Source organism: Oreochromis niloticus, linkage group LG19 (assembly GCF_001858045.2).
Source record: "Oreochromis niloticus isolate F11D_XX linkage group LG19, O_niloticus_UMD_NMBU, whole genome shotgun sequence".
NCBI lineage: Eukaryota > Metazoa > Chordata > Actinopteri > Cichliformes > Cichlidae > Oreochromis > Oreochromis niloticus.
The window spans coordinates 11,493,521-11,507,452 of record NC_031983.2 but is presented as its reverse complement, the minus strand read 5'-3'; the positions used below and the strand labels follow the sequence as shown (position 1 = coordinate 11,507,452).

The 13,932-nt window shown below is 41.0% G+C and overlaps 1 protein-coding gene and 1 long non-coding RNA gene across 9 annotated transcripts in view; both read left to right on the top strand.

Annotated features, from left to right (window-relative positions):
• The first annotated feature begins 63 nt into the window (after positions 1 to 63).
• Positions 64 to 3,343, top strand: LOC100706410 (uncharacterized). 2 transcript variants are annotated; one of them, XR_003215330.1, is made up of 4 exons: positions 64 to 203; positions 1,449 to 1,615; positions 1,922 to 2,271; positions 3,017 to 3,343. It is a non-coding gene; the product is annotated as an uncharacterized LOC100706410 (long non-coding RNA). The 2 variants fall into 2 exon arrangements; XR_001225125.3 differs by having other exon boundaries at positions 85 to 1,615.
• Positions 3,344 to 4,054: 711 nt separating this feature from the next.
• unc79 (unc-79 homolog, NALCN channel complex subunit) overlaps positions 4,055 to 13,932 on the top strand; it is a 34,070-nt gene continuing 24,192 nt past the window's right edge. For 3 of the 7 annotated variants that reach the window (XM_019349121.2, XM_019349120.2, XM_013276298.3), the window contains exons 1-11: positions 4,055 to 4,293; positions 5,652 to 5,772; positions 9,025 to 9,338; positions 10,059 to 10,229; positions 10,395 to 10,490; positions 10,578 to 10,633; positions 11,473 to 11,602; positions 11,715 to 11,779; positions 13,084 to 13,172; positions 13,570 to 13,610; positions 13,822 to 13,850. In XM_019349121.2, coding sequence (XP_019204666.1) covers positions 4,272 to 4,293; positions 5,652 to 5,772; positions 9,025 to 9,338; positions 10,059 to 10,229; positions 10,395 to 10,490; positions 10,578 to 10,633; positions 11,473 to 11,602; positions 11,715 to 11,779; positions 13,084 to 13,172; positions 13,570 to 13,610; positions 13,822 to 13,850 — 1,134 coding nt within the window. In that variant the 5' untranslated portion in view covers positions 4,055 to 4,271. Of the gene's footprint in view, positions 4,294 to 5,651; positions 5,773 to 9,024; positions 9,339 to 10,058; positions 10,230 to 10,394; positions 10,491 to 10,577; positions 10,634 to 11,472; positions 11,603 to 11,714; positions 11,780 to 13,083; positions 13,173 to 13,569; positions 13,611 to 13,821; positions 13,851 to 13,932 lie in introns of those variants that run through there. The other 4 variants (XM_019349122.2, XM_013276296.3, XM_013276300.3 and 1 more) reach the window with 4 other exon arrangements.

The window sequence follows — 13,932 nt, the reverse complement described above, 5'->3', positions numbered from 1 at the left end:
CCGTCAGTACTCACGGCAGATTGTGCAATATACCGTTTGCGAGCGCCCTCTAGCGTTTAATTGGTGGCAGTAGTCAGAAATGGGCTACGTACGTGTCACAATCATATGGTCAAGACAGTACTTTCAGCTTCCCTTTACGTTTTATATAACTGATGACATTGTCAGTAATTCTGCAGGAGAATCGGGAGCTGTGACGAACAGCGGTATGCAATTTTAAGTATAATATTATAGAAAATGATCCAGACAATGCAACCCAGTGCATGTTTTGTCTATTAACCTTTCCCTCTTTCATTTAGAGGCAGACCTATGAGATGACGTTACTATGATGCAGGCTGCACCACCAATTTTCGCCTTGATTATTATGTTAAAGCTAACGGCTGCAATGCATCTTTGCAATACATACACGTATTGATCCCATAACACTGTTCGATTTGGAATATTTGTCTTATTCAGTGTCGACTATTATGTGAACAGGTATGCTAGTAGTAAAGACTTCAGGGATAAAGTTGGTTCTTATTTCCCAGCTAGATCTAGTTCTTACTGCATCCTGTTGAGGGCGACAGAATACATGTAATGTGAATGCCAAAACCTTTTTGTATGTACACTATAGGTTTAAAATAATCATAAACAATGGACACTGTTTTATTATTTACATCGACCTGTCGTGTTGATATAAATCCACAATTACCCTGCAATTACCCTGATTAAGAAATTCAAAAGGAAAAGCCCTAAATGACAAAGTTAAGCAATACATGTCTTTGGTTTTATTCAGGCAGTCTGTCCTCCAGTCTATTAAATAGAAGGACAGAATAGAATGGAACAGAACAGAAATACAAGAGATTTACTCAGACATCTAGATCGGCCTGTCTTTGTGTTGATTTGTGAAGACTATCTTTTAAAGATTTTTGTTAAGCGGTTCTGGTTGTGATACCATAATATTTTTTTGAAATGACAAAATTTCTATCTATATATGGAATTAACATACAAGTTGTGTAGTGATAGTAATACAGTTATTGATAGCTAAATATTCTCTACAAAGCCTCTGGTTAATCCACTGTTAAATCAAGAATTGCCTTACAAAATTATTTTCCTCACAGTGATCAGGCCACATCATATCTTTAAGACCTCATAGTATCATATTATCCCAACAGATCACTCTCAGACTACAAGTTTACTTGTGGTTCTTTGAGTTTTTAAAAGGAGAATGGGAGGCAGAGCCTTCAACTGTGCTGCCCCTCTCCTGTGGAACCAGCTCCCCGTTTGGATTCAGGAGACAGACACTGTCTCTACTTTTAAGACTAGACTCAACACTTTGCTTTTTGATAAAGGATATGGTTGGGGCTGGGTCAACAAACCCTAAACATTCACTTAGTTATCCTGCTATAGGCTCAGGCTACTACTGGACTTTATGTTTTCTCTTTCCCCTCACCCTCAATTGGCTTCTGCAGATGGCTTCCCCTCCATGAGTCTGGCTCTGCTGGTGATTTCTTCCTGTTAACAGGGAGGTTTGCCTTCCCACGGTTCCAAAGTACATGCTCATTGGGGGTGGCTTGATTGTTGAGGTTTTCTCCAGTACTGTAGGAACGTTATAGAACACCTTCAGCTGATTATTGTGGTGAGCTGGTACTATATATATAAACTTGAATTAAATTGAATGTTGTTGTTGTATTATCAATATTAATCAATATTCATTACATGGATTATCAAAAATCCATCAAATGCATATTACTACTTCAGCACTCTGTGTCCTGTGTACTTTCTAGAGAGAAAAAATGTTGTATATTGCCAACAATTGATTGCTGTGTTCTTAATTTAGGACTTTGTGTGCTTAACTAGCGACTGTTCAGCATTAAAAAAGACACCTTGTGTGCTCATTCAGGCTTAAAATCAATGTTTTGTAACCAATATTTCCCCCTTTCAGTTCATTTTAATCTTCAGGCACACAACCAAGGCCGAATTTGCTGTGATGAGAACTCATTCTGTATGTTTACACGAGTGTCTTTGGCCCATGGAAGTAACTCCTCCCAGGAAGAGTGATGGGAATTAGATAAAAGTACAGGCTATCTGTCAGTATCTCACAGGATGTGAGGATAAGTTTCCAGAGACACATTTTTCTTCTGTGAACGAGATTTACTGTGAGCTGTCTCAAGAAGGATGTCCGTGCTTTTTAGGAGACCCACACTAACCAGGTTGCTGCTGCTGAAGAACATTAAGCAAAATCAGAGGTCAACCATCTACAGCAAGCCACCCAAGGAAAAGATTGGGCCAGTGGTAGGACTGACTAACTTTTATTGTACTTGTAATTGCACTTAAACAGGCAGACATCCCTGAATATCTACACTGTATAATGTCCTGCAACAAAACCAAAGACTGTAGTAATATTTTTCCTAAACTGAATGGATGCTAAACCACAAGTAATGCAATTTTAGGGACTATGGTGGTATAAAAATGCAAACAATATAAAAAAGTCGGTCGTGGGAAGTCAGTGTCTGTGATGGTTCAAATGCCCTTAATGCGAAGAATTCAAGTGAACTGCATTCCCCAGTCTGCAGAGTGGAAGAGATGTTTTATTCATTTGTTATTTATAAGTCAGTGCAACGCTCTGGCCTCTGTAAAGGGATCCTATGATGGAACTGCAGCATAGCAGGAAGTGTTTATGCCACTATAAATCTGTTAATCTGTCCTAAGGGACATCCATAGGGGCTTTTACAAAGCTCATCCCAGGTTAGGAATACCATGGTGGAGAGGTACAGAGGGAATATCATGGCAGGAAAATATAAGTGGGTGGTGGAGGTGAAGTTATATCATGCAGTGAGTCACTAAGAGCGGGGCCCTCTGTTGTGTTCATTGGGTGCTTAGTCTTCTCTGTTCAACTTAACATATCAAAGAAGATATTTGAGAGCTCCAACACTAACACTGCATTGAATGTGTATTATAACCTTTCATGCAGTTGATTACATTTGCAGTGTCTGTGAATAAAACACTCATGGTTATATTTTATTGGACTTTCTTACAGCAGTCTACCTTTGCCTTATGCGTGTTTGCTGTGACTCTCCTGGCCCCGGCTGGCTGGATCATGCATCATATCCCAGAATATCGAAGACAAGGCCAGAATACCTCAACATGACTGATTTCTACAGGAACTCTGCAGACAGGCACCCGAACAATGTCACTGTGTGAACCTCTCTCCACTGTGTAAAATGTCGTGAAAAAAAGTAAAACCTTTGTTAAATCTGAAGTCTGACTGAGCTATTTTCCTATACAGTTACAAATGATAACTATTGTGTATTTTATTTCTGAGATTATTGACTGTTTTGAGGGTGATATTAAAAAAAAGACAAAATTTTTGCTTTAAAACACTTTGAGGATATCATTTCCATCAGTCAGGAGTATAGACATACAAATTTCTTGGCAGAAACCATGATGGGAAGGGTCTGTCAGGACCTCAGACCCTGCGGTCTGTTTATCGTTCAGTCCTGCATCTACTAGCGGAAGTGCCGCTTAAATGAGAAATGCTGCATTTAGACACAGGCTTAAATATTCATATACATGCACATTTATAGCTCGAAAGTGTTATTGGATAACAATGTACTCTTTAAAGCGCCCAGCTGATAGTGGAGATTAGTATTAATATTACTAAATATCAGTATAAAAATATTAGGACACGCTGCCAATCCACGGTGGCCAATCAGCTGTATTTATATAAAATTGGAAAAAAAAACCCACGATGTTTTCTCAAGGACATTATGTTTAAGAAGGTGTGACAACCATCTGTTGCATGTTTAGCATTTCATGCATTACAAATACACACATGTAAAGCATCACGGAGGCAAATAAGCGGAGGTGCTTAGTATTTCCCTCCTATAATCAGCTCAAACAGCGCTGATAGGGTTGTCGGAATTCTTGAATGACAATTTGTCAAAGCCGGATCAGTCCATTTGGAAAGGTATGGTGTGTCACATATATGTCACCACCCATCTCTGCAACGAGAGAGCAAAATCCCCACCACCACCTCAAAAAAATATATAAAAACGATTTACAAAACAAGCTCTCCCTTTATTTCCGTTCAAAGATCGCGAAAGCGACCGAAGCACAGCTAAAACACCACAGCGTATAAATCCGTCGTGCAAAGTGGTACAATCAAGACGAGCCTGGGCTGCAAGGGGGCATAGTCACTTTTTCACGACTGAGGGAAACACAACGCCGGGAAGGGAAAAACCTATCAAAACAACTGACAGTCTGGGTTTTATGTTTCCCCAAGTGTCTGCGAAATGTCTACGAAGGCAGAGCAGTGTAAGTACGGCTGTGTGTATCTGTGCGTGCGTGTTTCTGTTTTGTCTTGTGAGGGGGCTGGAAACTGATTTTTTTTTTTTTGGTTTAACCAAGAAAGCGAACAAGGGGAGCTGTCCTTGGTGATGAAACCGCGGTTGCCAAGGCAGGTTGCAACACGTCCTCTCACTGCAGAGGATGGCTGGAGGTCTCAGTGCACACACAGAGCCACTGAATCACCCTCTGTTTCTCTGCGTGTTGATGGAACAATTCCATGTCCGGATCGCTCTGTGATCCGTGTTATTTATTTCTTTTAAATTTTATTTTATTTTGATTGACGTGGCTGGCTGAGGCGCGTGGGAAAAGCGAAGTGTAATGCTGGTCTCAAGGTCGACCTGACAGGCTACTGAACAATATGGTGGCTTTATATTGATCAATCGTGGGGTCTGATCACACTATATTGACGTCTGTTGTTCTTTCCACTTCGCTGCTTGTGAACAGGTGGACACCAGCCGCTGTCTTCTGATTCTTTACCGCTAAACAATAGCTAAAAGACGGGGTCAAACTCAGTGTTAGGGGTTCCCAGCCCCATCAGCTGGTTAAAAGTTGGGTGTTGCTCCTGTTGTTTGGTAGCCAGTAAGTGAGGGAATGAACAGAAAACGCTGAATCTGCTGTTGTGACTAACAGCTCGAAATATTATTAAAAGCTTGAAAAATATTAAAAAATTAGTCCTTTTTTTCTGAGGAGGTTTAATTTTATGATGAACAGGAAAGATGCTGTGCTTCAGTATTTATCGCAGCACATGCTTTGACCAGACAATCCTCCAAGCCTGCAGCTGTTATTTTTATTTTGGGGTTTGTCATTTACAGGTCAGGAAGGAAGCTAAACATTCCTGCCTAAAGTCACAGAAAATGGGTCAGCGATCACCCACTTCAACATATTTGAACTCCTAACAACAAACAGCACAGTCATATCTGAACCTACAGAGATTATTTCAATATAGAGCAGCCAGCTGGGCTCATTACAGAAATGTTCCTCTGTGTTGCTTCTTAAGCCCCCTTTCATGTTCGCTATAACCACATTTTCCCAGCTTGTCTTGGGACTTGAACTGGCAACCTTTCGTGTGTGAGCTTGTTTCTGTAAGCAGTAGGTTACTGCCTCCTCTAGGGCTTCCTGTGACCTGCTGCTATACCAAAAAAGGTCGCCCGGTGAAGGCCAGAGAACCATGGGAAAACACACTCTTTGTTTAACTTAATAGCTGAAGGATTCATGTTAAATACTACCTAACAACTTGTTCAGTTACATGATATATGTCTTTGCTGTCGTGCATCATATCTCACTAGTGTTGATTTGCTTGTTGCTCTGCTCTTTATTTTGTCCAGTTGCCTCTAAGATACGATACTTGCAAGAGTATCACAACCGTGTGCAACACAATATTTACCCAGTGCCCTCCGGAACAGACATTGCAAACACACTGAAATACTTTTCCCAAACCCTGCTCAGGTAAGTACCCTGCTCTGGAGCCACCAGGTGAAGTAAAGATTGTAGAATGTTTGATATTAGCTTCCTTCACAATCAGATGAGATTAATTACAGCAGGTCGCTCTGACACACTTTCTCAAAGGCATGACAGTGACACAATTCAATGTCTCATATTAATTTATAATGTCAGCAAGAGGTTAAGGAAGTGGCCATCATGGCAGATGTTGCCTCGCCTCTTCTGCTCTGAAAGATACAGACTGTAGCAGATTTCCTGTGTAATTATGGTGTCGTCTTTTTAAGGCAGCCGCAGAGATAGATGGCTCAGTGATGTTTATTGATTCAGTGGTCGGTTGCTAGATGAACGCTTTCCTGGGGCGGTTTGTTGTGTCCTTCCCAGAGGGCCTGGAGTTCAGCTCCTCCGGCTATGCAGTTGCAGGGTCAGCCTGCTCTCTTGGGTGCTGTGAAGGGAACAGCATGTTATTTCCTCTTCCAGCATAGGTCAAGTAGGCAGCCATTTTGAACACGTCTAATTTAATAGAGCACTATTTCCTCTTTTTTTTCTCTCTGTCCAGTTGGGGCTTCATTTTTCCAGACATGCTCTGCAGAGATAGGATATTTCTTGTGGTTGCAGTATTACTACCCGCCAGCTTCAGTGAGAACAGAGGCACTGTCTTTTCTTATTAGCTAATTTATTAAAGAATGGTGGGATTACTGGAGGCTGAACTTGTGTGCCTCACTTCTATCATTATTATCAGCTTAGGGTGCAATCTATTTGAGATTGGCAGCTGGCCTCAATTCTACACAACTCCTCAGCCATCCATAAGGATTATTCCTCTGCCGTGGTGCTCACAGAGTATCCTGGATACTCCATACTTTGCTGAAGGGCTGTCCTGAACCAGTCACTGGGGTGTTTCAAATGTAGCCTCTCAGGGCACAGATTGAGCGTGACAGGGGTGGCAACTCTGGAAATGGGCATTAACTCGAGTGACGATTGTGCCTCTGCGGGGCAGTATCATGCGAGCGAGAAAAGAGTCACTCAGTATGATGCCACTGTTAACGGTTCTTTGATATTTTCCCGAAGCACAGTCTCTTAGCCTCAGATATGCAGAACAAAATCACTCTGCCCACCATTAGAGGAGTCTGGATTCCTCAGCGGGGACTCCAGGATTATCCATACATCTGTGCCTTCTGAAGCCCGGGGCGAAGAAATAGAAGAAAAAAAATCAAAAGGGAGAGAGAGTGGGAAAGTGGGAGTAGCGAGCCTTGAGAAGTGGAGCAGGCATGTGTCATCTTCGCAGAAAAGAAATAGCCAAAGGAGGAGGTTGTTGATTCATGCACCAATTTTAGGTCAGCTAGAGGGTTACGTTATCTCTTTACCAGCAAGTTTTATATCTTAAAGATGAGGCACAGTGAGCTCTCTGTATCAGTGAACATCACTGACGTTGCAACAGACTGTTTAGCCATCATTTCAGATGCAGCACAGTTGTTTCACTTCACACACCTGTTAACATGTTAATGCAGGAAACATGTGCTTTGAGTAACTGATACACACATATAGTCCATGATTTTGCAACGACAGTGCAGGGTTTGACAGTAAATGTATGTCATGTGTCCGTATCAGTGCATTTCTACATGTGTTTTATGTGTCGTTTGTAATTTTCTCGTGTCGTTTTGTGTGTATGCGTGCACATATGCGTGTCTTTGCGTGTATATGTTCAGCGTGCGTGCGTGTGTGTGTGTGTGTGAGCGCGTCCGATGTTTATGTCTATGTTCATTGTTCAAATTAATGATGTTTTCTATATGAAATATGGGCAGTGAAAAAGTCATACTCTGAGATACAGTCTTGTCGTTGTCTTTAAGTCCTGTTTGAGTTTATGCTGTATAATAACGCAGCTTTGATTACATAGTTTAATGAATCTACGCTGACTTAAATCCTACAGAGTATAACTTTGAGGGGATCAGTCACATGATGGTACGTTATACTGTTCTTATGCCATGTTAAAAATCTGATAAAAAAAGAAATCCCCTTTCTCACTTGCCATGTAACTCCAAATGCTGCAACTCTACTTTGTGAGTGACCTTTAAAAAAAAAAAAGCCAAAAAAAAAAAAAAAAAGCAATACATCAACATTTATAATCTGGGCTCTCATGGTAAATCCCAGTCATTTGCCTGATAGAACAGCTTAGCTCTTTAATAATGTGCAGTAAAAAAAGAAAAGAAAAAAAGAAAAAAAAGAGCAATGCTCTCTGGCCCTCCCCCTCCTCCCTCCTCCACCCTAGACGCTCCACACTCAACCCGACTAGTTTTTGCTTTTGTTTTTTTGTTTTTCTCCTCTTTTAAAATTGAATATGTCCACCACCTTTCCCCAGGGGACAGCAAACACAATTGTCCATCCTGCATTAGCTCACAAACATAATGCTACCAGTCATCTCCCCCGATACAACCTATTCCTTTGTCATTATAGTTTCTCCTCTACTGTAGATTAGTTGTTACATTTATTTTAGAAACCTGAATCCATATGCCTGTTGGATCTCATTATTTCTCCTGATGATACTGGTACAGTATCATAACGTATGCATACAGACATTATTTCTCTGGTGCAATAAACATGTGCTGTGACCTAAGAGCACTTGATCTAACCTCACACACATGTTTATTACTGGCTGAAGCATGTTTCAAAAGTGTCACCTCTGTATTTTCCCGAACCAATTTGGTGTCACTCCCATCCTTGACAGCCCCACTAAAGACAAGGAAATTTCATTTGGAAAATATACTCTTATGGCTCATTGGCCTTTTTTTTTTTTTGCATGGTAGCCACTGACCTTGCTGATTGGAAGATGGCAGCCATCGAGGGACAGCCGTTTGAGCTGTCCCTTTTTGGAGAAGTATGGGGTTGCCACTGAAAACATGCCATTTTTTATATTTTTGCTCCTTGTCACCAGATACGCATGAGATGCAGTGATCATTGCAGTTTGTGCTCATGTTTTTTTTGTTTGTTTTCCAAGTGCAAAGATAGACAAAACAAGATAAATTCAATTAAAGTCACACGGAACAGACAGCGCAGGGAAAAATTGCCCGTGCCTGCAGTTATACAGTTAAATAGTGAGACACTGCATCCTATGTGGGGTTTATCTGGGTTTGTTTTTTTCTATTTACGCTGTCTCTGTAGTGCCATTTCAATGTAATGTGCTGTTTTTTTGTGTCTTTGTTGTCTCTTTTTTTCCCTTGTTCCCCTCTCCTACCTTCCCTCCCCTCCCCTCCCGCCCCGGAGCAGCATTCTGTCCCGCACAGGCAGGAAGGAGAACCAGGAAGCTTCCAATTTGGCCGTGCCCATGACCATGTGTCTTTTTCCTGTGCCATTCCCACTCACCCCATCTCTAAGACCACAAGTCAGTTCCATCAACCCTACAGTTACTCGCTCCCTCCTTTACAGCGTTCTGCGCGATGCCCCGTCAGACCGCGGGGGGCAGGGGCAGCAGAGTCGGGACGCTCAGCTCTCAGAGTACCCCTCTCTGGACTATCAGGGCCTCTATGTGACCCTCGTGACCCTGCTTGACCTCGTGCCCCTGCTGCAGCACGGTCAGCATGGTGAGTCAAGGCCCAGTGCACCACTGTTTGTCATCATCATCCCCGAACCGTCTGGCCTGCATGAAGCCACTGCTGCTTTTTTGGCCTCTTTTGTAACGGGAGGAGAGAAGTCCTGCTGAGGATCTTGAGGGATGCATGGGGTGATTGGGAGCACGCTGGATCCTGTCAACTTAATCGTTCATAAGCCATTGGATACACCAGACATAGGCCTTCTCTTCTGTGTATCATACTTGACTGCATGTTTGTTATGCAAAGTGGGAGAAATGTTTTTACTTATGTTGTCATGTGCAAATATATAAGGGGAAACACACATAGGTGAATGTAATGTTGTTTTAACACATCACAAACACATTAGAGAATGAGTTACATCCACAAAGTTTTTCACAGGCAAGGCTGCATCACAGTCAGTGCTCTTACTTTTCATGAATATTTGACCATTGTTAAAAAACAAACGAACCCTCAAATGCATAAAAACTCATCTGCTTGACTAGATTTCTCTACTTTTCCTGAGGGTAAACTTTACTTCAGTGGCTTTTAAAGAAGCTCACATTTCCAAGTATTCTTTTTTTTTTTTTCAGTTCTACTAATAAATAACTGAAATTTCATGAAACTTTGACATCTGTGGCTGCATACAGTATGCTAATACTGTATGTACAGCTGATTGAAGGAGTGTCTGTGTATCTCTCTTTGTCTTTTTTTGCATTTTCCTTTTCTTCTCAGATCTGGGACAATCCATTTTTTATACGACAACTTGCCTCCTGCCTTTTCTGAGCGATGATATTCTCAGCACTTTGCCCTATACTATGATCTCCACTTTAGCCACATTTCCCCCTTTCCTCCACAAAGACATCATTGAATACCTGAGCACCTCTTTCCTTCCCATGGCTATATGTGAGTATGACCTATCACAAGACAGTCCTAATGAAACTGCTAAATGATACATCTAGAAAGACAAGTAAAGGTTTAAGGCTTGCACATTCACTTGTATCTCAACTATTGTACTGCAATAAACAAAAGAAGTGATCCTTCACATTATTGTTCTTTGCCTGTGTATAGTGGGGTCCAGTAGGAAGGAGGGGGGAGTCCCAGCCTATGTCAATTTATCTGCCTCATCTATGCTCATGATTGCAATGCAGTACACATCAAATCCAGGTAAACAATCATATTCAGAGTATTAAGATATCCAAAGGCAACTGTAATAACTGCCTTTTAGTTAATCTGATCTCTGCTTCTTTCTAGTTTATCACTGTCAGCTGCTGGAGTGTCTAATGAAGTACAAACAGGAAGTGTGGAAGGTATTTCCCATTTTAGATACACAATGCAGATTTAAGGGTTTTTTATTTTTATCTGCAGAAATATGAAATGTACTGTGCCTAGCAAAAAAGAAAACTATCTGTCCTTACTCTTTCATTGGCACTAAATATGAAGCTAACAAGCAGGCCATTCAGCTACATTAGCAAGAAGACTAGAGGCTGGAGAAAACAGTACCCACTAGTACTGAATAGTACTGAAAGAATACAATTATGATTTGCTTATCGTGAGAAAAGCTAGCACAGATTTATCCTTGAACCACATCCTGTTTTTTTTACATTCCAGTCCAGCTTTTTTAATTGCTTCTAGTCTTTTCTCTTTGCTAAGCTAATAGCACGTAGCTTCATATTTAACACACAGCTTGTATTGCTGTCGGATTAATATTAATACAAAAATCCCCAGTTTCAAAATACATGAAAAGCTAAAAGATGTGTTTTATTGTGGAAAGTAAAAACCAGAGTGATTTAATGGTCATGAAAATTTAGTAACCTGATGATGATTCATGACATCATGACAGGCTGCGTTCCTTTACATAAGCTGCCTTTATAGGTTAAAAGTATCTTTGTTGGTATCAGCAATACTGACCCTTTATTTACTTGGTATCTCATTGATATCATAATTTGCAGCACCACACACCCCTGCTTGCTCCTAAATACGTTGCCTACTGGTTACTTTAAATTTCACTAGTCTTTACTATTTTACTTTCTTTGCATTTGATTTTTCATGTAATGTCCATGGATGCAAAACTACTTTCTATTCCATATTCAAATGTACCTAAATATACCTCACTTTTATATAAATATGATTTTTATCTTGTATGCAGGATCTGCTTTATGTCATATCCTATGGCCCATCCCAAGTTAAACCTCCAGCTGTGCAGATGCTGTTTCATTATTGGCCAAACCTAAAGCCGCCAGGAGCCATCAGTGAATACAGAGGACTGCAGTACACAGGTCAGATTCGCTTTATGCCACATCTACTGCTTTACCAGACTTTAGACTAATTAAAGGTGTCACCTGTCAATTGTTTTTCTTATTTTTCTCTCTCTTCCATTTTGTGGTTCAGCCTGGAATCCCATCCACTGTCAACATATTGAATGCCACAATGCCATCAATAAACCTGCTGTTAAGGTGACTGCAATCTTAAAAAGCATTAAAGCTTAAATATTTTATGCTTCTGGGATGCATAAATAGATATAGCTTAGAGTCTTCCCTTGAGAAATTAATGGGGTAAGCATAGGGGAAGGTCTTATATGGCCTTGCTTAGATTGCCATGTCCGATTCTAAGCTACTTTATATCAGCGACTGGTGCTGCTCTGCTTTGTCAGCCTTTACTCAGCTGTGCACAAACGGACAGAGTAGGAACAGGCGCGTAGAAAGGGGGTGGATTTCAATTACCAGAAGCAAAGAAGGGGGTATGGTGGGGGAGGGGGGCTTTAATTGAAAGCAGTGACCCCATGCAGCCCTTGAGGATAGGGTGGCATCGAGTAAGCGCAGTGAATTACAGTGCACCATCTGAACATTGAGGCCACGAGCACTGGCGTTTAGCACAAGGCCAGGCACAGGTTGCAACAGAGAGGAGCAGCATATGCACGCAGCCATCCACACAGAGGCGTGGGGACACAGGTAAAGGCATCACATGATTTGTTGGGTGAGAGCAGCCTAGATATGTGACAGGGACGCGTGGAAAATGTGAGCTTCTTAAATTAACGTCATATGTTATAAAATCGTTGTGCTTATAATTGACAAAATGCACCCACTGGCCACTTCATTAGGTATACCTGTTAACAGCCAATCACATGGCAGCATCAATATTTATCTAGGCACCTACTGAAGTTCAAATTGAGCATCAGAATGGGGAAGAGAAGTGATTTGAGTGACTTTAGTGTGGTTGTTGGTGTCAGACAGGCTGGTCTGAGTAACTGAAAAAAGAGAAAATGTGTGAAAATGCTTTGTTGATGTTGGAGGTCGGAGAAGTGCAACTACAGTCAGTGAAGATGGGCTACAGTAGCAGAAGACCACACTGGATGTTCTTCCTGTCAGCTAAGAACAGGACACTGAGATCACAATTCACCAAAATTGGATAACAGAAGATACCAGGTTTGAGGAGCCTTGATTTTGCTGCTACATTCAGACGCTAGGATTAGAATACTTAGGTTAGAAGACTTATTTCAACAGCTCAGGCTGCAGGTGGTGGCACGCTTTGGGCCCCTTAGTAACAACTGAGCATCATTTGAATGCCAAGGTGTACCTAAAAGTGGTCAGTGTGTGTAAATTATACCAGTCATGTCTTATTATTTAGCTATTTGGAACCTTAGAAAACCTCATTACTTTTACTGCATTTCATCTTGGTTGCAAATAAAACATTGAATATAATGTGTTAAGTTTTCAAATATCACCTCCGTTATCTCACACTAACTTAATTACTTTTGCAGATGTGTATAGATCCTACTCTTTCTGTGGCCTTGGGAGACAAGCCCCCTCCTCTTTATATATGTGAAGAGTGCAGCCAGAGGATAGCAGGGTACGCATCTGTTTCACCTCCTTCCTTCATCCCTCAATCCTCCCCCTCCTTCAGTGGAATGCTATTGCAAACAAACATCACCTACCGCCTCCCTCATTATTCCTCTTTGTAACCCAGGGGAAACACATTGGCATGGTTACATAATTCCCTTGTGTCAATAATGAGATCATCATCATCACAAAAAAGCACATCCACTCGTCTCTCTTTTCTTTTTTTTAGCGCAGAGACTATTATAATTTCATGGCTTTGCAGGGTTTTCTTTGTTATTGAGAAGATATTTTTGTGTTGCAGCTCTGTAAGGAAGCTGATACTGATGTGTATACACCTGCTAGAATGACTATATTTATATCGTACACCTAAGTCATGCATTGTTAAATAATTTCTTTGACCTTTCCAGAGATCACGCTGAATGGCTTGTTGATGTCCTCCTGCCCCAAGGTGAGCATTTACAGTCAAAAAGGTGCTGAGTAAAGATAAGATACGTATGCACTCTATAATAAATAATTTATTAGCCACTATGCGTTGTGTTCCAAGCTGCCATATAGTCTATATTGAGGTTCTAATTTCCATGAAAATATAACCAATTTTCAAGACATACTTATGTTGTTTGCAAACAGTTGTATTTCAGTTATGTTTATTTTTCTTGCAGCAGAGATATCTGCCATTTGTCAAAAGAAGGTAAGACATTTACACTGCAGCATAAAGACATTAACGGCGCTGTGTACTCTCATTCATTGCCATTACTTATTAACCTGACTTC